The sequence below is a fragment of the Argiope bruennichi genome, chromosome 4, assembly GCF_947563725.1.
Source record: "Argiope bruennichi chromosome 4, qqArgBrue1.1, whole genome shotgun sequence".
NCBI classification, from domain to species: domain Eukaryota; kingdom Metazoa; phylum Arthropoda; class Arachnida; order Araneae; family Araneidae; genus Argiope; species Argiope bruennichi.
In genome coordinates this window covers 66,050,079-66,075,689 of record NC_079154.1, presented here as the reverse complement: position 1 = coordinate 66,075,689, position 25,611 = coordinate 66,050,079, and the positions used below count along the sequence as shown (strand labels likewise).

Sequence of the window (25,611 nt, the reverse complement as noted above, 5' to 3'; positions counted from 1 at the left end):
ATCATAGAATATAATCATTAATAAAAGTAAATATTGCTTTTATAAGTAATGTTATGTTAAAAACTAATAAACATTTTTAGAACTATTTTTCACATCAATAATAATGAATTTACTAAAATTAATATATTGGATATACAAACAACTTTATTTTTGAAGCTGAGCCTTTATTTGTAGGCTACGCAGCATTAACTGTAACGGCATATATTCGTGTAAATAAACGCAAAATTTCAGATTAATGAAATGAACATCGGTTCTTATGTCCCTCTCCAAGATTATTCATTTTATTTGATTGAATATTTCAAACGAATTTTTATGACATAGATATTAATATAAAAAGTAGGTTATACTTTTAATAACAGGAAATAATATTTGAACATTCATTTTTTTTTTTCAAAATAGTTCTTTTAAATTACATTTTTTTGCTTATTTCAAAAATATGATTGTTGAACATTTTTTTTATTATTATTATATACATTTTCATGCACATAATTACTTTTTATAAAGCAACGTAGTTACTTTTTCACATTACAGAGCACTAAATATTTTGCTTACACGAGATGTCATTATGTTGCGCATTATATAAACAATTTTTTTTTTTCTACATTAAATTTTCAATCGGCATGCTAAATTTATTGCTTAATTTTCCCTTTTCTTGAAAAAAATACTATGGTGTACTCAAAAGTGAATATATATATGTTAAGGGATTAGTTAAATATGTCTCATTTTTTAAAAGATGTATTAATTTTAGTTCAAAATAGTGTTAAATCTAACCCTTTTTCTCAGTTTTAAGAATTTACATGTTATATAAGATAATAAAAACTTGTTTATAAAATTTGACTGATTACTTTTAATTCAATTATGTTAATGAATTATGTTTAATGTTGTTTCTCACTCTTATTCCCTTCCAATATATTTTGATTCTACATTGAAGTGTATTTTGAAATACACCTCCAAAAATAAATTCATTAATTTTTTTTATCTCTGATTTTTAGAAATTTAATTATTTGGTTGATCATACTTAAACAATGTATCTTAAAAAAAAAAAAAAATAATAACATTTTCCACAAATTTGAGCATTTTATTTTCTAGACTTGTACTATTTATTTTTTTCATCGAATTATTTTATTTTTGTTTTTTAAAAATGTGTGTCATATTAGACAGTCTTAAATTTGTTTTTATTTTTATTATAGGCACGATGAGGGAACAAAAATTAGATGATGTTAAAAAAGAGGTTAGAAGTGTCTTGATATCTTCTAAGGAAGGCCTGACTTTACAAGAATTCCTTAAAACATATCGAGCTCTTCTTGGTTCCAGACTTCCAACTCGTGAACTGGGCTATACTACTGACATTGAACTAATCGAATCAATGCCTGATGTTGTTTGTATGAGAAAAGATAGAAATGGTTCTTATGTCTTGACTGCTATTGCAGATGAAACAACTGAACATATCCAAAAGCTTGTTCAAAAACAGAAGAAAAATAAAAAGAAACAAAATAATAAACAAATACATATTGCCAGCAGTTCTGTGCGTAGTTATGTATCTTCTTCAAACAGCGTGCCGAAAAATCGACCATTTGTTCCTGCAAAATTGAGAAGTGAAATATTTCAGATTTTAAAGAAACATCCAGATGGAATTGGCTATACTGCTCTTATTTTAGATTATAATAAAACATTTTCCAAACCTATTAATTTAGAGTGGTTGTCAAGTAATCCATCAGAAAGATTTAGAAAGCTTGTGTTAGCCGTGCCAGAATTTGAATTGAAGACGGTTAGAAATACAGAAAAATTATTTATTTCCAAACATTTTGAATATGCAAGTGACATACATACATGTAAGAATTTAGATGGTTAGTATTTTTGTTTTAACTCTTTTTATTTTAAATGTTGTGAAGCTAATATTAATAAAATGTTTAAAAATATGAAATAAACCAATATAAGTTATTAGTTATTTTGGTATGTAATCTGTATGGTTATACCTTTCTGAATCTACTCATAAATATTTATTGTAATTTAATGTTACTGGTTATTATTTAATTGTGTAAATTATTTATACAGTTACGTTCATGTTTTGTCCTATCTTCCTTTACATTATAAAACAAATAAGCTACTTCATTTTAAATGCATATAATTATAGAAAAATATTAGCATTTTTTTCTTATATTTAGCGCAAATCATTGCAATTATTTATTATCATCTACACTAACAATAATGTTTTCTAAAGACTAGATTTTTTCTTTTTTTTAATGGCTGTTATTAAATTTTTCTAGCTGTTAAAAGTGCTTCAGCACTTCAGTCAAATCTGTTACTTTCAATATGTGATGAAAAGCAAGAAAAAGCTCTCATTTCTAAATCATCAAAAGATAACTTTGTAAAGGTTCTACAACATTATCCTGAGGGTATCATGGCTGTACATTTCCCTATATTATATCAGGTAAAAAAAAATATATTCTATTCTATATAATTCTAATTTTTAATGCCCCATCTATAGATTATGCACCAACTTTTTTTACTGTGTGCTACTAAATGAATATCATACTCTTTATGTTACTTTTACAAAATTTAAAATTAATAATACTTTATTCTGTAACCTGCAAGGAAATGGCTATTTCAGTTTATTGTTTAGCTTTTATTAACTTTTAATAACAGTATTTTACTTGTCTCTAAATTGGTTAATTTATTTCTTATTGCTTTTTTTTTCATTCTCTTTGATTGTTTTGACTGTTATTGTTACTTATTAAATGGAATCATTTCTCCAAAAACCTGTTAGTGTTAATAGAAAAATATACAAAAAAATGTAGTATCTAAAGTGTCATCTTGGCTATCGTATTCTTTGTCATTATAGAGTATTTTATGGTACCTTCATTATTTAGCAAAGAAAAATTCTTTACATATTTTGAAAAAGTTACTTGATTCATTTTGGGGTTTTATTCAAAATAATAAAATAAATTTTAGTGTAAAGACCACATATTAAACTTAACTTCATTAAATATTTCATTCATGTATTATCATATTTGCATTCAAAAAAACATTTTTGCTCTTTTTTTTAATTGAATGGTCTTGAAAACTCCTAAATTCATTGAAATATCAAGGTTGATTTTTTTTTTTTTTTTTATGATTATGCTTTTTCTTTAGGAATACAATATATAGAAAAGTAAAAACTGAATAAAATGTATTTTGTGCTTTAAGAATCCAATCATTGTCAATAATATATCAATTTTATGAAGCAAGATTGCTATTGTGTAAACAATTCATTTTGCTTCATCATCTTGATTGCTTGTATCATATTTCACTGTATTATGCTTGTCAATATGGCTATACTGGAAAATCAATTCCAACCAAAAGAACTTAATGAAGTTCATTCAATTTCATTATTATGTGTGGAAACATGTGCTAAAAGTAGGGAATTTTGATATTTCAAAATTCTAGTTTAAAAGAATTCAAGAAAACCCACCACTCTCAAACTTTTTTTTTTTTTATTTAGAAATTGACTGGTCAACAATTTGAGCTTCATGAATATGGATATAATTCATTGTTAGAAATGGCTGATTCTCTGCCAGATATTTTTATAAGAGTACCTGCTCCAAAAAACTCAAAGGATTGGATGCTTTTCCATGTTGACAATGCACCTGAGGCAAATTATCTTAGTAAGTGTATTATTTTTTTCCAGTTTATGTAACCTCCCTCCCCTCTCTCTTCTTTTCTTCCTGTTTATTCTTCCTTCTATTCTTTCTAATATTCTCACAAAAATAATTTTTATTAATTTTTTTTAAACAAAATAAAATGAATCAAATTTTCTAACTTTCCTAATTTCTTTCAAAATAGGAAATTGTGTATTATTCTTTTCATTTTTTTCTCCCATCTTATTTTCAGGTTCATTTGCTTGTAAACCAAGTTCTGAAATTCGTTTAAAAAATAAGATTTTATGCACTTTGAAAGAGGTAAGTTCTGTATACATTTTTTTTTTTATTGTCATATTTTTGTTTGCATTAAAAAGAGATTTAAGTTTTCCCATTACAATGGATATTTAGGGGTATATGAAAGAATTAAAATGTCATAAAATTGTCCATAAGCAGCTTAAATTTCTTTTACCAAAAAATGTGCTTATTTAATTGGGCTGTTATACTGTTAACGGTATTTCATGTATGATTGCCACACTAATATAAGATTAATAAAAGTTTATGGAAAATCTCTTGAAAAAAGAAGAAAAAAAATGCTATTTGTAGATGCTTTAGTGATAAATGTATCGTTATGTTTAAAGTTTTATTTCCTTGCAGTTATATTTATGAATATTCAGAACTAATCACTAAAATTGATTTGAAGCAAACAATGATTCACTAACAAATATATAATGTCAAATACAAAATAACATTGTGGAACTGATGTTTTCTATTATCTACATAAAAGAAATGTTATGAAGTTTATGATCTCATAACTAATTATTATTCAAGCTTAGTTTTATTTGTACACATATTTAAAAAAAAAAAAAAATCTGAATCCCTAAACATCCAACTTTTATAAATATCAGAGTGGAATTTTTAATACCAACTGAAATTCCTAAGTTATCTATATAATAGAACTGTGTTAATTTTTTTTATAGTGAGATTAGAAGATATTTAATTATTTTTCAGTCAAAACTGAATTCTTAATGATTTTGATATTTTTTTAACCTTTTTCTATGCTTTCAGAATATGCCAAGTGATATTGCTTTGCCTTTTCTACAATACATCTCTCCAGAAATACCAGAAGAAGCAAAAAAATCATATGTTCCAGTATACATATCAGCTGTCAATAGCCCTAGTTATTTCTGGTTTCAGTTACAAACTCAGGATGCAATTCTAGGCATAGAAAGTCTAGGAAAGGAATTGCAGTAAGTAATGCATGGATGATTCAGCTGTTGCAAGTGTGTCTTTTAAATAATTTAGAGTGTTTGCCTTCAGAATTTTTATGGTACCCTTTTTCTATTAAAGTCCTGGAATCTTGATATTAAAAGAAATCACTTAATTAAATCAATTTAACATTTTTTTTTTTTTTTTTTTTTTTTTGTTCCTGTTACTTGTATTTTGTTTATTATATGTTTATTTATAGACCAGTCATTTTAAACGTAATCAATAAATCCCTGTCTCCTGTACTTTTTTAATTATCCAAGATTAGGATTGTTGATAGGCATAAATTAAATTATCTATGAATTCTGTTTATAGTTCTATCAGTTCTGTTCTATTCTATTTCATAGACTTCCTGTCATCCCTTTGCTATCTCTACTACTATAGTCTATATTCTCTTTTTTCAACTATGAAAAGAGACAGTGCTTAGTAATTTAAAGTTTTATTAGAAAATATTGTAATTAAATTGATAAATTTCATGAACATTTTAAAATGTGATGTAATGTAACATTTGTGATGTAAGCATGCAGTTCAGTCAAATATTTAGTTTTTCACATAGTCATATGTTTAGTTAGTTTCCCAAGAAATAATTACTATGGAATATGAAAAGTATTTCTTTTAAAGTAGTACCTATTCAAAATAGTTTTATTTATAGTACAAAAATAGTGAGATTATTAAAACACCCTTCTTTAAAAACCTGAAAATCTCTTCTTGATTTTTAAATTCATTCATAAAAAATTTGAACATGATTTGATGAATATTTTTGTTAATTTTTGAAATATAATTTCTTTGAAAAGAAATGATTGCAGAATTTGAATGACATTTATTAAAATGGGAGAGTAGAATATTCTTAAATCCTTGACAAATTATTGTAGTAACAAAACAAAGAAATCCATTGATTTAATTTGGATTTGTTAATTTTTAGGGATTTTTATAACAATCTACCAAATCGTAGCTATAAAATGGCAGATGCTGATATAGTAGTAGGAGCTACTTGTGCTGCTTATTATGCAGTTGACCAACAGTGGTATAGAGTTGTCATAGCAGCTCTTCCATCTCTTGAGTCAGTTGTTGTAAGTAATTCTTTATTATATATACTTTTACTTTTTCTGTGTGTTTGTGTTTGAAACTCTGTTTTTTTAATGCACTTGTTACTTTTTTCCCCCTTTTGTTTCAGAAAATGTAAAGTTATGCTGTATATTTTAATATAAAATAGTTTAATATAAAAAAATTCATTTGTTTGCTTTCTATTTGTTAAGTTTTACGTATGTTGGTCGATTTACAAATTCTAAAATTAAAGAATGATTGAATTCTTTATTTGTCTGAATTAAACCTGATGTCTAATACTTTCAAAAGCTATTTATTAATTATGTTGAAGCATCTACTTTCCAGCAACTACACTGCTCAGTGCTAAATTTCAATTTTATTTTAAACTTTGATGAAGTATTATACAAAATGTATGTCGAAATCTATCAATAAGTCATATTATAACATAAAATTGTTTAACTAAAATTCAATTATTAAAAAAATTGTTATTCGTTGCTTGATAAACTTTTATTCATTTTCATTTCTGTCAAATTAATTATGACTAAATATTTCAATTACTGTGATGTAATGAAATATTAATTAAATATTCATATTGAAATGAAATTCTTTTTATGTATTCTATTTAGAACTGTAGTATATTCTTGAAAATTGACCTGAAGTTGCAAATTAAATGTACCATCTTTCACGTTATAAAATATTTGGCATATATGTTCTTTGGAAAGAGATATTATTCAACTCGATAGTTTTTGCGAAATTATAATTAGCATTTTGATACACTAGAAATTAACAAAAATATTTTCATCCCTAATTTTTTTAATTTATTGGCTTAAATTATGATTTTTTTATTCTCATTTACCCATTTCTATCTTAAAATTAAGAAGACTATCTTTAAAAAGATGCCATGAATTGTTACTTTCTGATATACAAAGCATACAAAAGAAAAGTATTGTAATTGTCAAAAAATTTGACTTCAAAATGTTAATGAATTTACATATTTCAGATGCTCTTGAGTTCTTAAACTACATTTTTGAAATTATGTCTTCCTATCTGTGAACATTATAACTCAAAAACATCTTGATCAGGAGAGATGAAATTTGATGTGTGGCTTGTATGCAAAATTCTAGAATTATTATCAAATTTTGAAAGAAATTCATTCAGACTGTCTTTCTGTTTGGCTGTCTAAATTCAAGTGAAATGATATCTATAAAATTTATAGAACTGATTGAATAAAATTTTTTGCACTCACTAAAGCAGGTAAAGTGTAGATGTATGTGTAAAGTGTAAATATATGAAATGTGTATTTTGAACAAAATCTATTAAAAGATTATTCATCTTCCATTTATATTTTCACATAGAAATGCGATATTACACATATAAATTTGATTACTCAAAAGTACAATGACTTAGCTAAATGAAATTCCGAACACAATATAATATAAAGTATTGATTTGTTTCATATTTTGATACTGGTCTATAAAAGAGTTTGGCATCATTTTCATGTTTGTAAATGCAATAATTAAAAAATGCAAATAAATGAAATGTGATATGTGATTTTGTTTCTAGAACTGTATCTCTATGTCAAATTTTTGGTTCAGTTCGTTGAAAATAAGGCATCTTAAATGAATATTCAATTCACTTCACTATAATTTTTATTCAGTGGAAAAAAAATAACATCTTTATTAAAAAAAATGGAAGATCTTTCCCTTCTGTTTTTCTTTATTATAATAAGGCTAAAACTATTTTTACTGTTACTTCATGTATGTTTGGATGCATATCTTCCATTGTTAAAAACAAAGACTTTTTGTCATAAAAAGCATGTTTCAATGTAAAGTCCTTTTTATTAAAATGAGGTTTATTAAAACTTTTAATTAATTACAATTTAGCTTTGATTCTAAAATTTTTGACTGAGGGGAATATTTTATAGTTTGTCAATTTTTAAACTCTGGTATTCTTTTCTATTAAACAATTTAATTCATAAAAATTACATTAGTTTTCTAATAACTGATCTAATGGATTAGATTTCATCAAATATCATTTAAAATTTTAGTTTGTACTACAGAGGCTATAATATTCATTTTTGCTGATACAGCACTCAACAAATATACTGTGATAGTATAATTTTGAAATCTGTTTGATGTTGAAGTAAGAGGAAGACAACATGTAATTAAATGTTAAATAACATTTCATTATATAATGTTACATTAATTTTTTTATTAGTATCAGTAAGGCATGTATACTGGCCCTAAAGTAGTATGAAATACTTACTGAAGAATTATTAGAATGTAAGTAATACATCCAGTAGTTTAAAAAAAAAGGTGTCTCTCATTGATGTCTCAATGATATATATATATATACATATACATGCATGCACACAAGGTGTTGCCCAATTTGACAGACAAATTCGTAGGGATGATAGTAGGAATCAAGAGTATAAAGAATCATCATACAGCATAGGGTCCCAAGCTACATTTAGTAGGTGAAAGTCGCAAAAATATAGGGAGTTCGAGAACTGTTGGAAATTGTAAGAAATTAATAAAAAAGTAACAAATCATGTTCCAACTATGAATTCATTATTAAATGAAAGCACATCCTTAAAAAATTTTTCATATAGAAGCATCCCGATTTGATGATATAGAGGGCCGTAAATTAATGAAAACGAAAAAGTAGTTCAGAACTTTTATTTTCAAAAATATTAAAACTTGAAAAAAAAAAAATCTTGAAAATATAAGGAATTTTATACTCTTTAATTTGACATAAGCCCATAACATAGTTTGACATAAACCAGTTTGACATAAACTGAGAAGTTTTTAAGATATTCAAGAAAAACTAAAATGGACACCAGCAAACGTTGCTGCAACATCAGTACCGATGTTCGCAGAGGACGTTGTCAAATTTCTTAAGATGAAATCTGCCTTTGAAATAGCTGTTATATAACTTTATGATAAAAAGCTAACTGAATCCATCATTTAGTTACTTTAGTCTGAAATCAATAAAAATGGCATTCCTACATGATTAAAAAAAAAATCTTCTTTTGTGTAATGCAATTTTAAATTGTCAAATTCTTTTTTACAAACAAATTCCATTACCAACATTTATTTTAGTTTTTTTTTTTTTTTTTTTTTTATACTTAATTTTTGAATAATAGTACTCTGGAGTTAAAATTGTTTTGCTCAAAGTCTTCAAAATAGTTCCCAATTCTTTGGATTATTTGTCAACAATTTCAGTGTTGAAATACTCAAAATTAATTTCGAATTATGATATTATTCCTAAAAGATATTTCTACAGTATATTTTTTTTCAAACTACTATTCATATTATTATTTTAAACATTGGAATTATTTTTACAGAAAAAAAAGTTGCTTTCTATAAATTTCAGTACTGGATAACTTGTATTGCATTCTCAAATTCCTCTCTTTCTCTCTAGGTTGATTTTATTGATTATGGAAGTTCAGATAAAGTTCCACGATCTTCATTATATTATTTAAAGTATGTAGCATTTTTTTTTGTCCATATTATTGATGTTATTTTATTTTTATTACATTTAATATACTTTTTTCTCATTAGGTATAGTTTTATTCATTTACCTGCTCAGGCATTCAAGGCTCAATTAGCTGCTGTGAAACCACCAAATGAAGTATGCTATTATTTTTTTTTTTCTTAATTGAACAATGAATTTATTATCTTAGGTAATAATATACTTAACTGCTTTTTTTTCCTCTTATTTTTAGAAAGGCAAATGGACAAAGGAAGCTAATAAACGGTTTATTGAACTATGCAATAAGATTTTTTTGATGGCACAAATCAAAACTATGGTATATTTAAAACTTTATTATTTTAATTATTGGCTATATCTTTATTTTTTGTTGTAATCTATATTTGCTCTTTCAAATTTGCAAACAATAAAATATTGGTTGATTTAATGTTTATTACAAAAGCAACTAATCATGCAAATTTGCCTATGATTTTAATGTAAGATAGAATACATAGTTGTAGTAATGAGTTATTTTGAATTAAATAATATATATTTTTATATACAATATGTGGTTTTAGAATTAAGCATATTGGAAAGTAGTAATTTATGCAAAATGAATCATAAATAATTAATAATGTAATTAAATTGTATTTAAAATAGCAACTTTAATATTTTTATATGCCAATAAAGTCTAATTTTGTCAACAGTTGAGCTTTATATATGTGTAAATGATTATTTCTTGCTCTTCGTAGTTGCATTTATAATGTTATTTCATTTGTTGCTCATTTATTCTAATCCTTCAAATTGTAAACTGTTTGCTGATGCTCACTAATTTTAGTCTAGCAGTTTTTTATGACTTTTTTGGAAAGCAATAGATAATTTGATGAAAAATACAGTAGGCTTTAATCTTAAATGAAAGATTAAAGGGACCAGAAAAGGCTTGAAGTAGTTATCTCTTTCTAGAGGAAAACTTTCATTGATACAGTTCTGTAAATATTTGCCGTTGCTTCTGAATGTTTTTTGTCTAAATACATTGTATTTTATGCATCTATGTTTATTTGTCTGTGATGAATACTTTTAAGAATTAAATTTACCATGTAAATTTTCTTTTCAATTACTATATAATCCTAATTGAATTATCTTTCTCCCATATTAATTTCATTTAAATTTCAATATTTATACTTAACTAAATAAATAATACTGCCTGAAAAAGTATGTATATTTTGTTGAAGATTTTGTTTTTGTAATAATGGTATTTTATCCTAACTGGCTGTGACATGCCTTAGAATTTTTTAGAATTTGAAGTTTTGATGTTTCAAATCACCTTTCAGTTTATCAGATATTAGATCAAACTATGTTTGTATCATTCACTTTTAATAAATATACTGTGGTTTTGACTTAAAATTTTCTGATCAGGTATTTTTATAAGTAATCATAATTAATATTTTGCATTTTTAGTTATTATTATTGTTTTATTACATTTTAGCATAATTCAACTTTGTCAATTCTTCTTTGTGATACTTCTGGAGATGATGATATTCATATAAACAATACCCTTGTTAAAGAAGGTTATGCTGAATTCTATAGAGATATAGATATTTACAATACTCCCCCTCTTTTGTATCCAAATGTAAGTATAACTCTTTGACTCTTATACATTTAAGCCAAATTTCTTATGAATTTTTTATAACATAAATATTATTGTTATTTTGCTTTTGTGTTTCTGTGGTTCAAAAGTTTTCTATGATTTTTGTTTCAATTCAGACCATTGTAAAATACATTTAGTTAGTAAATCCTAAACTCTTTTTTCATTTCCTAAGATTTTCTAATTATGGATATTATGAACAATGTCTTTTATTTAAATCAAATAGTTAGGGTTAAAATATTAATTCACTTGTTTCTTGGAATTAATTAAATTGAGGTCAAATGTTAATTATCTACACAACTCTCAGTAATTAATTTTCTATTAATAAAATACTTTTTTGAATTATTCATTTCTATATGCAAATACATATTGGTAGAGGATTAGCATAGGATTAGTGGAGAAGTAAAATAAGGAGAAAAGCATGTAAAAATTTTAATCAGTCAATTAAATAAATGAGTATTATTTGGACAGAATCTTTTCTTAGTTTAAAAACCCAGCTGTAACTATTTTACTTTGTAGTCTTGTTAATGAAGGTGCTTAAGATTAATGTTAGTTAAGGTGGTGAATTTTAAAAATTAGTCACAGTATCTGATTATGCAACTATCAGTAATATTATCTGCGTAAAACTGAAGTTTATTTTAAAAATTGTTTATCGTGTAAGTGTCTTGTATTGTTTCTTTTAGAAGTATTTTCATTTCATTCTAAATTTGAAAAGGAAAGCAATAAGAACTTTTCCTGAATATGGACTTAAAAAAAATTTTTTTAAGTGCTTCCACTGTATACACGAAAAATATTGGCTTTCTTTTATAATAAAATGTTTAAATGTCTGCTAAGGCTATATTTCATGCCATCATATTAACTGGTTATAAAGTTCAAATTCTGCTAAATCCAAATTTTTATTTAAAAAAATTTTTCTAACTATTTAATACAATATCTTTTACAGTCTGAAAACAGCTACTTATATATCTATGTTTTTTTTTATCCCTGGTTACACTATTATTCTTACCAATGCTATCTAAAACAAATTTTACATAGTTTTGAATCATATGATTTATTTTTAAATGTAACCAATTTCAGGGAAGTATTGCCTTGTACTATTTGTGCATGTTTTTAATGTTTATTTATTTTATTTTAGACATCAGAAGACAGTTCGTCACCTTCTAGTCCACTACCTTCGCCTGTTTACCGTGTAACTCATATTAATCAATTCAATGGGAAAGGATCCCGAGATAACTGTCACAAAAAGTTATTTACTGATAACTTAACAGTTAAACAGCAACCAACAAAATGTGTTAAAAGGTACTGATATTTTTGCTTTTTTTTTTTTAATCAAATACTCATACATGGTACAAATAGTTCTTTTTTTTTTCTGTTTTAACAGTATTGTAATTTATTTTTTATGATTATTTTTTTAATTACATATTGTTAGTGGCATCTTTTATTTTAATAGAATTGATTCATATAAAATCAGAGTCTTATAGCAAATGTGACTGCATTTGTCCATTAACTTGTGGATGATTCTAGCCAATTCTCCAATCATCCACAAACTAAACCCCTTAGTTAAAGAGCATTTTCTTTTAGTTAACTCTTCTGTATTCTTGAAAAAGTGAAACATCTCATTGATATTATTTCTTACTGGTTTAACCTTTTTTTTTTAAATGTTGTTATATGTATAATACAGAGACTAATACTGTTTTAAACAATATTGAAGAATATAATATGCTTAGTAATATAAATTCTTTTACTAAAAGTGTATTATTGTTTTATTATATTTTTATGTATAGTATCTTGTTCATCAAACATTTTGTAATAAATTTGCATTTTATAGAATTATATCAAGTGATGATTATATAATGCACATTTTGAGGGTGGAAAATAAAGCTTATGTGTCTGTTGGAGATATAAACAATCTGTTCTGGAGTGATAATTGTCCTGACTTATTATTAACCAGAGTAAGTAAATCCTCTTTAATAAATGCATTATTTTTATCCTTTTGTTTTAAAAATATTGATTAAATGGTAAAACAAATCATAATTTAAATCACAATTTTCTTTATCTTCATTGTCAATCAAAGCTTTATATGAATTTAAAGTTCTTTATTGACCACCATGATTAAAAATCTAAATAGTATGCTATCAGCACCGATTAAAGGAACATAGGAATATGTTAAATATTTTTATGCATTTCAGGTGGATTCAGGTTTTATTGGGAAAAAAGCTGACCATTTCTTTGTCTAATACCAAACAATCATGATATGGCCATTTGGTACTAGACAAAATTGTAGAAATTAAAAACTGAGAAGAAAATCAGAAACCAAAGTGGCTTTTTAAGTTTAAAACTAAGTGGCAAGAAAAAAAAAAATTAATGAATTCAGGATTGCCATGACAATGAGAGAATATGAAAATAAAAGAAATTTATAAATCATCTCTAAAACAAGGAACATTTCGGAAATTTTATAACTTTCCTTAAAAATCAGGAAAGTACAGGGAATTTTAAATTTCTTAGTTTTTTTTCATCTAAAAAAAGTGTCAATCTCTTTAAACATTTCAAGAATAAGAGATCGTTGCCATAGCTTTAATGACATAAAAAAACTATTTGTGTTTGTCAAACTGCAGAAACCGTTCCCTTTTCTTTTGCATATATCAGTCCAATTTCCAAGATTGAAAGAAAATTGCCAGTATTGGAATAATATGTGCAAGACATTTGAATAGTAGTGGAGCTACTAAAGGAAAAGAAATGCTATTTTAGCATAAAAGGAAAATTGCTTTGTAACATTTTTAAGTGATCATTAAATAGTTTTTATCTTGATAGCAACAATAGTATTTTGTGTTTTATTTCACCTGAATCCTTAATTTTGTGTGGCTTTAAATAAGAGATATTCTCTCAACATGTGAACTTTGTCTTGCTAAATTCTAGACAATAAATGAAGAAGAAAAAAAAACTATTTGTGAATATAATTAGTCTTTATTATAATAGTTTATTATTTCAGGTAATATTGGCTTTTTCTTACTTCTCCTTGCTTTTTCCACTATTAAAAATTAGTGTTTATGTTATTATAACTAGCTTAAATTGCATATGCATACAGGCAAATAGAGAAATCTCTTCCACGATTTCAATGACATTCCTGTAAATGTAAATAAATTGAATTTATCATGTATAGGTAATCTTACTTTGCATTTAAGCCATATTATGTAAATATACATGTTGATAGTTTGCTTGAGGACTGTATATTTGAAACATTTAAGGCATTTTACTTTAATACTATTTACTTAATTTAACGTATTTTAATTACATAAATGAATAATTATGTTTATGCACTTATTTAGATTTTATTTTGTTTTCTGTATTGATAACATAAATAATAAATCTTTATTCATTTTTTTTTCCTGTTCTAAATTTTTTAAGTATTTTTTATTTATTGCATATAAATGTAATCACGCCATTTCATGGGTATAATGTGACTTTAAATTGTCCCTCTTTAAGTTGTGAAAAAATTCTACTATTAAAAGTTGAAGGGTGTATATATAAATATGTAATAAATAGTATATAAGTTTGTTATTCAATAATAATGGTTTTATATAAAAATTTGTGAAAAAAAAAAGAAGAAGAAGAAAAAAGAAGAGGAAACTGCATTTATATTTATTGTTTATTTTGTAAGATTAGTTGACGAAATGTTTTGTATTATTTGACCATCATTGATTTCTAATGTTTGCATTTTTCATTTCAGCTGAAATATAAAAATGTGGCAGTACCAACCACTACTATTTCCAGAGATGACTTCCCTGACTTATTTGAACAGTGTGAAAGGTTTGTTCTTCATGAAGACTGAATTAAGAAAATTATTAAAAATTAATTTTAAAGCTTACCTTATATATATATAACTATTTTAAAATATTACTACTTGTCTTAGTAAAAATACTATCTTGTCTACTTAGTAAAAATTCTATCCTTTCAGTTAAATACTAAAAGAAGTTTTGCATTTCTTCTGTTTCATATTCTATTAATTGATTTTAATTTTTTCAACAAAAAAGTCTTCTGTGATATATATTTTATGACTAAGTATACTTTTCTCATTTATTTTTATAGATGTTATTAATTTTATACCTTGTACGAACTTGATTGTAAAAGGCTTTATTGAGTATATGGAGATTTGTTAGCTTTTTTTCCTTATGGAGCATTTTGTAAAAGGTTTTCTGATGAATCATTTAATAACATCTTCAAATAGGTTATGAAATTAAAAATTTGTAAAATTTTTGTGAACTTGTAAATATTTCATATTTTTCCTTTTATTGAGATTTTAAAAAAATGATAAATTGTTACTGTTTATCATTTAATTTGCATATTATTAAACAATTATTTTTTTTCTCATCTAGTATTTTCTGTGCTCTTCTAAGTTGATTATTTTTTTCTAAATACAAAAGAAAAGTGAAGTAAAATAAATTAACAAGTCAAATACCATTTTTTTTTTTTTTTTGTTTGTTTTCTTCAAAATAGGTGGCAAGCAGTCCCCCCCCCCCCAAAGTTTTGTTTTTTGCAGTCAATTCTCTTGGGGGAGTGGGGGTTAAATTTTTATTTCAGTAATTATTTAACAAATATTTAAGTTTCAATTAGCAAAAATTCTTAATTATTAATTTTCTAAATTAAGAATTTGCAATTTGTTTTTATAAAAGCCTTTCTGCCTGTTTATTCTAGATTTTCTGTGAATGATTTCGATGAAACTAAAGATTCAGTCACTCTATTTCCTCTTCAGCTGTAAGTATTATGATTTACATCTATTCCTATATATTTCATCGTTATCATTTCTATTCATTATCATTCATTTATTATTATTATTATTGAGAATCTCATCATCCCCTTCCTGAAATAATTATTGAGATAAATTATTTATTATTTTTAAGTAGTTTCCTGTTTCAAAATTTATTACCTGCAACAGATGTTCTTTATTTTACAAAAATGTCATTTTATCTTTTTCATAATTAATTATATTTAAAATATCTAGGAACACTAATAGAAATGCTGTTTCTTTGAAATAAAGCTTCTGTGTTATCTGTGTCACATTTCTTTTTATTTGTATGAATGTATAATAATTGTACAGTTTCATTATCAGTAGTGTTGTTTTTGCTACAATAATACCCCACTTTTATATTCCCATCTTTAGCATTTTCTTATTGTTTAGCATATTTTTTAATCACCTCAAATTAAATTTAAATATTAGTTATTGTGATTACCCACACTGTATATTTTCCCATTATTTAAATCACTATTTCATTGATTGTATTTTTCAAAAATTCAAAAGCTACTTTATATAATTTTTAATGTAGATCCATGTTTTAAAAATTTAATTTTAAATAGTACCTTTTGCCTTTTCAAGCTTCATTTATATATTTTACTTATCTTTATAAAATCTTTTGTTATAAACGATTTCATTACCATAATTCTGTCTGAAGTTTTCTGTAACAAAAATCTTTTTATTTATCAATACATTATTTTGTTATTTTACCATTCTATTATGTTTTTAAATTACTTCATTATTTGTGTTTATATGATCTATACACAATAGTGTACAGAATTTTTTAAATATTATTTTATTCTTTTTAGTGCTCCAAAAATTATAAACATTTTGGGACATCCTTCTGAAAATCTCCGGAATATACTTATCAGTGAAGTGGATCATTTCAATCCAGGAAATGTTGAATGGAATGTAAGTCGAATTTCAACTTATATCTTTTCAGTTTTATTTTATATTTCAAATACATCATTAATTAAGAAGTTATAATTTTCTTTCTCAGGAACTATTTGAAGAATCTGAACCTTTCAAAGAAAATACTAGACATGAAAATAAACTTGACAGATTATGTTTGCATGATTTGAAAGCAAGGCAAGAAGCTCTTCGTTATAAGAGGTAATGCTCTTTCTATACTTAATCAAGTAAATCAATAAATGAGTAGATTTCAAATAGTGGCTATGAATTTTCCATCTTATTCAGTAGAAATTTTGAAAAATAATATTGTAATATTCATTAAAGTTGAAAATATGCTCAAATAAAATTAATTATACAATTATGAACTAACCGCTATTTGAATGGTTTCAATTTTCCAATTGAAAGCTACACCTGAGTTTGTAGAATTTTTTAAGTAAAACTGAGGTAACTTCTATTCATTGCATAACAGATGACTCAAGGTTTAAGAATTAATTTTTGGGAAAAAAATGGTATTAGAATATTTTCTCTTGATTAGAGATTCCTTATAGGAAGACTACCTTTTTGCCATGGTTCTGAACTTCATGACTTCAGAAAAATTTCTTCAGATCTTCACTGGTCATGGTTTCTAGAACCCAAAATCACTCTTCATTCAATAGTTTAGAAAATCTTATTAATAAGATTATTATAATTTTGTTTGCATCTTAACACCCTTGGAATACATTATAAGAAATGTAAAAACGTGAGATGAGTTTGTAGATAAACCATCTACCTCAGAAGGAGGGGGTAGAAATGGTAAAAGGATGAAATTTCCCTAAAACTTACTTAATGTTAAGGAAAAAAAATTAATTAATTTTTTTTAATTGCTGCAACAGCTTAAAAGTTAGGAGCTAAAAAGTAATTTTCAATTCTTTAATTTTGACACTTTCTAAGATTTTATTGCAAAGTTTTGAAAAAAAATGAAATAAAACTACTTTTATTTCATTTTCATACTTTGAAATTTTTTAAATGCTTGTGGGCTAAAGATTAAAAGCTTGAATAAAACCAATTGAATGAAAATAAAGGAAGAGAAAGATTTAATGACTGCATTATGTAAAAAGGATCAATATAAAAATTACCGGAAGATGTGTGTTTCCTAGCTCTTATAAATGCATTTTATAATTTTTTTATTTTGGAAGCAAGTATGAGAGTTCATTTATCTTATTTTTCTGTTAAAACAGGGAAATTTTATATGAGTATTCAAGTCAAGGTGAAAAAAAAAATTCTAAACAAATTATCAGAATTTACGAAATTAACTAATGTAATAAGAAATGGGGGAAAAAAATTAACACATTTAACGATTTATTATTTAAAAAAATATTGCAACTTGGAATCATATGAAAGCATGTACAGAATTATCCTGTATGGGCATTTCTTTTTTTTTTTAATTAAAACATATTTTCTAACATTGTATTTTCTTCATGATGCTATATACAAAAACAAAAAATCATGCAAGCACTCAATAACAATGGGATCTCATTAAATTTGTTAGGTTTTTTTTTTTTTCATGGGTAGTAGTCTTCTTCTTTAAATGTTATTAAATACTGTTTGAGTGATTTACTTCATGCTTTGCTATCCAAAGAATATATTTCTTGAAACTGCTATTATAGTAGTGGACAAATTTGCTAACCAACTGTAAATTATCTTGTCAAAAAAAAAAAAAATGGGTTGCAGCTCAAATTTTGAATTATATTTTGCAATGTCTGTATATATATATATATATATATAAAATTCTAAATATTTTGGGCTATAAGTTTTGTTATATGCATTTTTTAAATGAATTATTCATTATTCTGGTACTTTTGTTAATTTGGTTTATATTTAAATTTTTTTCTGTCTGTCACATTACTGATAGTATATTGTATTGTATTGTATACATATAGACAACCATTACAACTTTTATCCAAGAATCTTTATTTATATTAACTACATAACACCGATTATTTACCGAAAATGATCATCAAAGATATTGACTGTTGACTATGTTGTCCATGATAAGCAGTTAAGCCGAAAGTTTTCCAATGAATCCAGTTATTACACAAGTACAAAGTATATTTTCAAAAAAAAAAAAAAAAAAAACTGTGTTCCCATTTATTTCAATTATTAGTTATAATTGAAATACTCAGAGGTGCAACAGATAAGATCTTAATTTCAACATTTAAGAAAAGCAGATGATTTTTTCCCCCTTCAATATAATTGAAAAATCAAATAATAAATTCATACCATCATTTCATCATAAAATTTTATTCTTAATTTTTAATTGAAAAAAGAATAATTGAAATGATTTCTTAAAATATGTTTAATATGCTAAGATAAAGACCCTTAGTTCCTGTGAAATGATAAAAACTGTTGGTGTTTGCTTAAAAACAAAGCTTTTAAATATTATAAACTTTGTGACAAGTCTAAACTTGTATATTATTTTTATAATACTTTTTACCTGAATATCATTATTTTTGAATAAATACTGAATTATGTAATGGGAATAAAATCATTAACTATAGTTGCTTCAAAATGTTTGATTGTTTTTGCCTAAGGATTGAAAGGAATTTAAAACAATAACTTAAGTTAATGAAGCCCTTTTGCCCTCCAGTAAATTGAGCAGAATTTTTAAAAATGGATATAGCTATATCTCAAAATGTGTATGTAGAATTTAGTTCCTGGTTTCAAAATGGTACCCGTAAAATATTAATTTACTAAACACCTCTTTTATTTAAAAAAGAAAAAGATGCATGTTGAATTGTTATTGGTAGAAAATTGAACAGTTATTAATAAGAAGTTTATAATTATCTCTAATTTTTGACAGTTTCTTGGACATAATGCTGTCCAAGGTCTCAAATAAAATTTATGCTGGTATAGTTTAAAAAAAAAATACTTAAGTATGTACATGCTTGCTCACTGTAATAAAAGTTGTCTGGATCAAAAATTCTTAAATTTTTAAAATGCTTTACAACTCCAAATTGAGTGGTACATTAAACCTTCTATGTTCGTATCTGTTTGTCATAGGAACGAAATTTTCTCATTAAATTTATTGATTATTTTAACTGCGTAATTTCTTGCTTTGAGCAAAAACTGCTTTTCAGAATATCTAGAAATTTTTCACAATCTTATGTCATTGTTAGGCATTTATTTGTGGGGTCATATATTCACTTGTTTAAATGAACTTGAAAATGATGACTTAATAAATATGAGTCCGACTTATTTGCATGATGAGCAATGCATTTTCCACTTGAATGAGCAAAATGCGAGTAATTGATTACAGCTACATAAGAAGCAGAATGTCAATTCACTTTATGCTATTGATGTGAAATAAAGTATTTTACTTAATTTTTTACTAGTAATAAATGTTGGAGTCCTTCCACTCTATCCTATGCCAAAGATCTAGTACAATGCATTAAGCTTGTGATGTATGATGACAAATACCACCATATCTACATTTTTTAGTATTTTTGTCAAACATACTCATAACTGTTAGTTTTCAATAAAACATCCATGATGATTGCTCTGATTTGTTCAAAATTCTAACCTGATTTTTCTGTTTAAAAAAAAAAAAAAATCCACAATTGGCCTTTTTTAACTATTTAACTAAGTTCTGTAATTCATACCTTGTTATTTAATGATAGATTTTACCCTGTTTTTTTTTTAAATTTTATTTTCAGTTTCATTTAAAAACTACCTAATTTTTTAAAAAATTAACATGTGTTTTTATTATTATTATCAGTATTGTATCCATTTCTACTATATGTTTGATATAAACAAATAATAATAATATAAACAAATCTGGCTTTTGTACCAAAACTAACTCAACTTCTTCGGAAATGGAGGGTTTTTCAGGTTTGAGACCTGATTCCACTGAAGAACCGTCGTGTGAGCTAGTCTGGTGCCCGTTAAATCTGTCAGAATCAAATGTTCTCCCACTGGTGTGGTACAAAAATTTAGAGAGGGTGTGCCAACTCAGGTGTCGTCCTAAAAAATAAAATGTTTTATGCTGTCCCCACAGTAAAAAAATATTAGTCAATAAAATCTTTTTCCTACAATCATGTATAAGCACACAAGAATTGGTTTTTCTATCTGTAAAATTGCTGAGAAATTGGAAGGAAAATTTATTCAGACTATTTTTCTATATCTCAAAGTGGTGTTTGAGCAAGTCTTTCTTGTAACCTTTTTTTAGAAATAATGTATTCATGCAAAAAGTTATTAAGTGAGCAAAATTGTGATGCATTTATTACCTTTCAATAAATTGTAAAAAAGTGATCAAATATACTTTAATTGAAGTATTATGAAAGGAAATGTAGTATAAAAAATGATTCTCTGTAAAAATTATTAATTTTAATTGGGTTTTTCATTCTATTTATAAGTACTTTGTATGCTAAAAGTTTCTTTGTAAGTTTTCTAAAATTATTTTGTAATAAAAAAGGATTATTTTCGAAAAAATATTTATACATTTTTAAGTTTTGGGAAGGAATATCTTTTAAATTCAAATTTGGTTAAAATTGGAACTCTTAAAGGAAATTAATTTTTTAAGCAAATATATTAATAAAATATCAATGAATAAAATATGACATGATGTTTAATTATTCACTGAATATATAAAGTGTTAGCTTATATTTAAAATAATAAAAAAAATTAATTTAACTCAGTTTCATTCCTGGTATATTCGGTGAATAATAAATTTATACATTGATTTTAAGATAAAGTTTCTTACACTTGGAATTAATATTTCATGTCTTCCATAGGAAAATGCTTTTAGATGCTTTAGAGGAAAAATGGAGTGATAATTTAATTGATCAAGTGAGAAATTTGGATGCCATTCAAAACTATATTAACAAGCGTATAAAAGAAATTGATACAATTTGTATTAAATGTAAGTATATAATTACTTATCAAGAATCAAATATGGGAAGATATGTCTTATTTACTCTATTTTTTTAAAATTAATTATTCTTTGGCAATTTTTTTTAATGTTTAAGTATTGTAGATCTTTTCATTTTTTATCTTTTCTTGAACCAAGCATAATTATTATTTCCATTAATAAATATGTATTTCATTCTATTAACATGTCATAAAATTTTATCTGTAGCTTTTCTATCAGAATTTCAATTTTATCATTTTGACCGTTAGAAATGTTTTTACATTTCTAGACTATCTTTCATGCAAAAAAAAAAAAAAAAAAAAGATTTTTTTTTGAAATGTTATTTGCAAAGCATTTATGCAGTGTCATACATTGCAATGAATTTCTAACATCTGCAGTTAATTCTCATATCTTAGATTTTTCTGTGATATCCTTTTATGAATCTCTAATGCTATTAAAATTAAAATACCTATCAAATTTTGCAGAGAAAAAAAAAGAAGAAAAGAAATTGTTTTAGATATTTAGCTGAGAATGAATTTTTTTTATAAAGTGAAAAATCTTATGCATATTAAATTTCTATCAAAAAGTAATTTTTTAAAAAGGAATCATAAACGAAAAAAAAATGTACTAACCCCAAGTTAATTTTATCTTTAAACTTCACGTAGTTGAATTTTAGTTTCTAATTCCTTCATAAATTGCTGTTTTTAATAATCTATATCAAGGATAAATTCATGTAGTGCTCAAAATTTGATATTAGAATCATTTAAGAATCTCTTTTAATTTTAAAAATCTGTCACTGCGTCATCAAATAAATATTTTAAAAACTTCTTTATGAATGGAGCAGAATGGAACGTCTATGTGCAAAATTAGACTTTAATTTTGTGATAAAAAAGAATAACTTTTCACCCTTTCACGGCGAACAGCGCCTTTAGACACTCAGCTATAGACGCTCACCCTGAGCGAACAGCACCTATAGGCGCTCAAGCAGAGTTTGTCTCTCTCCAAACAAACAACTCCTTTTGGCGCTGTTCATTTGTGACATATCCTACCTTAAAGTAGGTTTCTAAAATGCTTTTATAGGTAATGTTTTGACTTAAAATTATTATTGTTTGATCGGCGTGCCGGTCAGCTGCTTCCGGGAAATGACCAGCAAAATCAGCTCCGCATATCGTGTTTGGAACGACTCTCGTATCGTGTTTTCCGGATTTTCCATCGTCCCGCCGGCTGCCTCGAGATAAATTCATTTCTGAGCACTCTGCCACGAAAAGGTTAATCTTGAAAAGAAATAGCAATAAGATATTGATAAAATTACTTGCTTCTTCAGAGAGGTTAATTATCTCATACGCACACATACATCAAATTTTTTCTTGTTTTATCCACACCTCTTCAAAATCTAATTAGTTGTTAATTTAACTGTCTTGAACCTTTTTTGTTAGCATCTTAAAAAATACCACATCTGCAATTTCTAATCATATTAGTTCTTTCAGTGTTTCTCATTTTGAAGTCATAAAAAAATCAGCCTTTAATTTTGTGTGGTTTTGTTGCTATCTGAATTCACCAGATCTATATTCTAATATATATATCCAGATCTATATTCTAGTATATATATCCAGATCTATATCTATATTATCAGATTTCTGTATTTTTTTAAAAATTTCTATTGCGTATATATATATAAAATATTGAATAAACTACAAAAAAATATTTTTTTAAAAATTAGTATTAGTAAACTTACAATTAGATAAAAAAAAAATAATAATAAGCATAAGTGAAGGAACAAAAATGAGCGAAATGTGAAATAAAAAGATTAAAAGTTTTTTTTTAACTAATATTTACTATTGGTTCAGATTCCATGCTTTAAAAAAATTTATATGATCTTTTTTACTGATTTTTGTGTTTTTACTATCTTCTTTTTTTACATTCAATTTTTCAATTCTAAATTAATTTAATATCAATATTTAATCTTTATATATATTTATATATGGATTTACTTATGCAGAATTAATTTGACTAAATATTTGTGAAAATGAATTTAAAACATTAAGATATCTGTATTTTACTTAGGAGGTTAATATATTTTGTTAATAGTGACGTCAAAAACTGAGTGTTTTTACTCATATAAATGAATAAAATACTCTGGATTTGAAAATTTTATTTACATATGTAAACAGTTTGATTTATGTACTTTAAAAATTCAGTTCTAAAAGCTTCAATTTATTCCTTCAAAATAACCTTGAAAGTTAAGCTGAAGCATTATTGTGAATGTGAAAATGTCAATTTTTTTTTTCCATTTATTGAGGGATTTTCTGTCTTAAACTAATATATATGTGTATGCTTCTAAAAGTTTCTATACATTTTCCATTTGTCAATTTTATTTGCATAGTAGTGATAAATCTTTTTGTTTTCCCTAGTTTCAAAGTGTGTATGATTTCATCTATACTCTTGATGCATGCAGAATAAATGTTGGGACAAGTTCCTGTATGAAACAAGAAAATGCATGAGCTGTGATATTTTGTGATTGAATCTCCTTGTTTCAGTATTCCTGAATCTGTGTAAAGAAAAACAAAACAATGCTTCTAATACAGAATAGACAATGATGCTCATTTTTGTGTATTAATTTATGAATTTTTAACACAGAACCAATTGTGTATGTGTTGAAGTTTTTGTTACTTGACTGTTATTTGAGCTTAATATTTTCATTGTATTTTTTACAATGTTGTTAGTAAAACATTTAACTCAATATAAATTTCTGTCTTATTTATTTGAAAGATTGCACATGTTTAATAATCAGTGAAATGGAATTCTAATTAAAAAGAAATTATACTTTTTCCAGATCTTATTTTATAATGAAAATTTTTCTGCCTGTTGATTTTTTAGTTGCATGAATTTGTAGGCAATTGCTAATTAATTTTGGACTGTCTTTAATATTTAGATTTAAAAGAAAGAAATATGTAAAATTCCTTGTTAAGACTGCTAAAATTGTGTCTAATGCATTAATTCTTTAATAGCCATTCCTCTCAATGACCACCTTTGTTTGGAATAGAACTTTTGCCTCATAGGTATTTACTTGCAAACTCTTGCACAACTGGCTTGGATACCCATTCAACTTCAGTGAAGTTCATTCCTTTTTCAACTCTGACTTTTTTTTCTTATATATATATATATATGCATTTGAAAACAACACCTGAAATAAAATCAAAATAAATTATTCATTTCATTATATAAAGGGAACTGTATTTCAGCCTCTTTGCAAAATGTGGTTTTTCAGGAAGCAGTTCAAACTAATATAGAATATGCTGTTAAGAATTGTAACAAAGCAGCAAATAAAATTTTCAGTTTAACAGACAGAGGTGTGTGTTACGTGTGCGTGCATGTGTGTGTGTGTGTGATTCTTTCTTCAATCGGGTATTCGAACATAGAAAAATAATGTAGTGCATTGATAAAATTGATCTGAATGAAGAAAATGTTGATGCAGCAGTGCGAAATCATAAGTTAAGACAAAGCCTATGTTTCTAAAAAACCACGTTATTTGGTAAAATATATGAAATTTTATGGACATATGAATGATCGTGATCTTGATAATCATCTATTCCTATTGAAATGGCTGTAGACTTGCATAATTCGATTACTGTGGGTCCACTGCAAGAAGTGTTGCCTGCACAAATATAACACATATTATAAGTCTTCAAGCTTCTGCAGATGTTTTTCACCGACTTCAATGTATTCAAATGTTGTAGCATGGAGTTGAACAACTTGTTGACTGACGATTTTGAGAATTTTTTTCTCTTCAAAAATGATGACAATGGAACATGGTTCGTGTAGGCATTATGGATCGGTGAAGCACATTTGTTCTTAACTGGAAACATGATTCTCAAGAACTGAGTTCAGTGTATTGACGGAAATCCTCATGACATGACATCAGTACTTTTACATGACGCTAAAGTGACCATATGATGTGCCATCGCAATTACATTCGTTTTTT

At 25.4% G+C, this 25,611-nt stretch overlaps 1 protein-coding gene across 1 annotated transcript; it reads left to right on the top strand.

The window, feature by feature from the left end:
• Nucleotides 1-215: 215 nt before the first annotated feature.
• On the top strand, nucleotides 216-24,341 carry LOC129967111 (tudor domain-containing protein 5-like). Its single transcript, XM_056081785.1, has 19 exons — nucleotides 216-336; nucleotides 1,191-1,847; nucleotides 2,268-2,431; nucleotides 3,482-3,644; nucleotides 3,871-3,938; nucleotides 4,686-4,867; nucleotides 5,806-5,953; nucleotides 9,351-9,412; nucleotides 9,491-9,560; nucleotides 9,655-9,738; nucleotides 10,885-11,028; nucleotides 12,179-12,342; nucleotides 12,872-12,995; nucleotides 14,771-14,850; nucleotides 15,736-15,795; nucleotides 16,642-16,744; nucleotides 16,833-16,945; nucleotides 21,514-21,641; nucleotides 24,041-24,341. Exons 2-19 carry the CDS (start codon nucleotides 1,196-1,198, stop codon nucleotides 24,055-24,057), a joined length of 2,526 nt encoding a protein of 841 aa, XP_055937760.1. The 5' UTR covers nucleotides 216-336; nucleotides 1,191-1,195; the 3' UTR covers nucleotides 24,058-24,341.
• The last annotated feature ends 1,270 nt before the right edge of the window (nucleotides 24,342-25,611 follow it).

What these genes read in the sequence shown, in the direction of transcription:
- LOC129967111 (XM_056081785.1), top strand. Translation starts at nt 1,196, where the DNA reads ATGAGGGAACAAAAATTAGATGATGTTAAAAAAGAGGTTAGAAGTGTC. An exon ending in TACATGTAAGAATTTAGATG is followed by an intron (nt 1,848 to 2,267) that starts GTTAGTATTTTT and finishes AAATTTTTCTAG; the next exon opens with CTGTTAAAAGTGCTTCAGCA. An exon ending in TGGCACAAATCAAAACTATG is followed by an intron (nt 9,739 to 10,884) that starts GTATATTTAAAA and finishes ATTACATTTTAG; the next exon opens with CATAATTCAACTTTGTCAAT.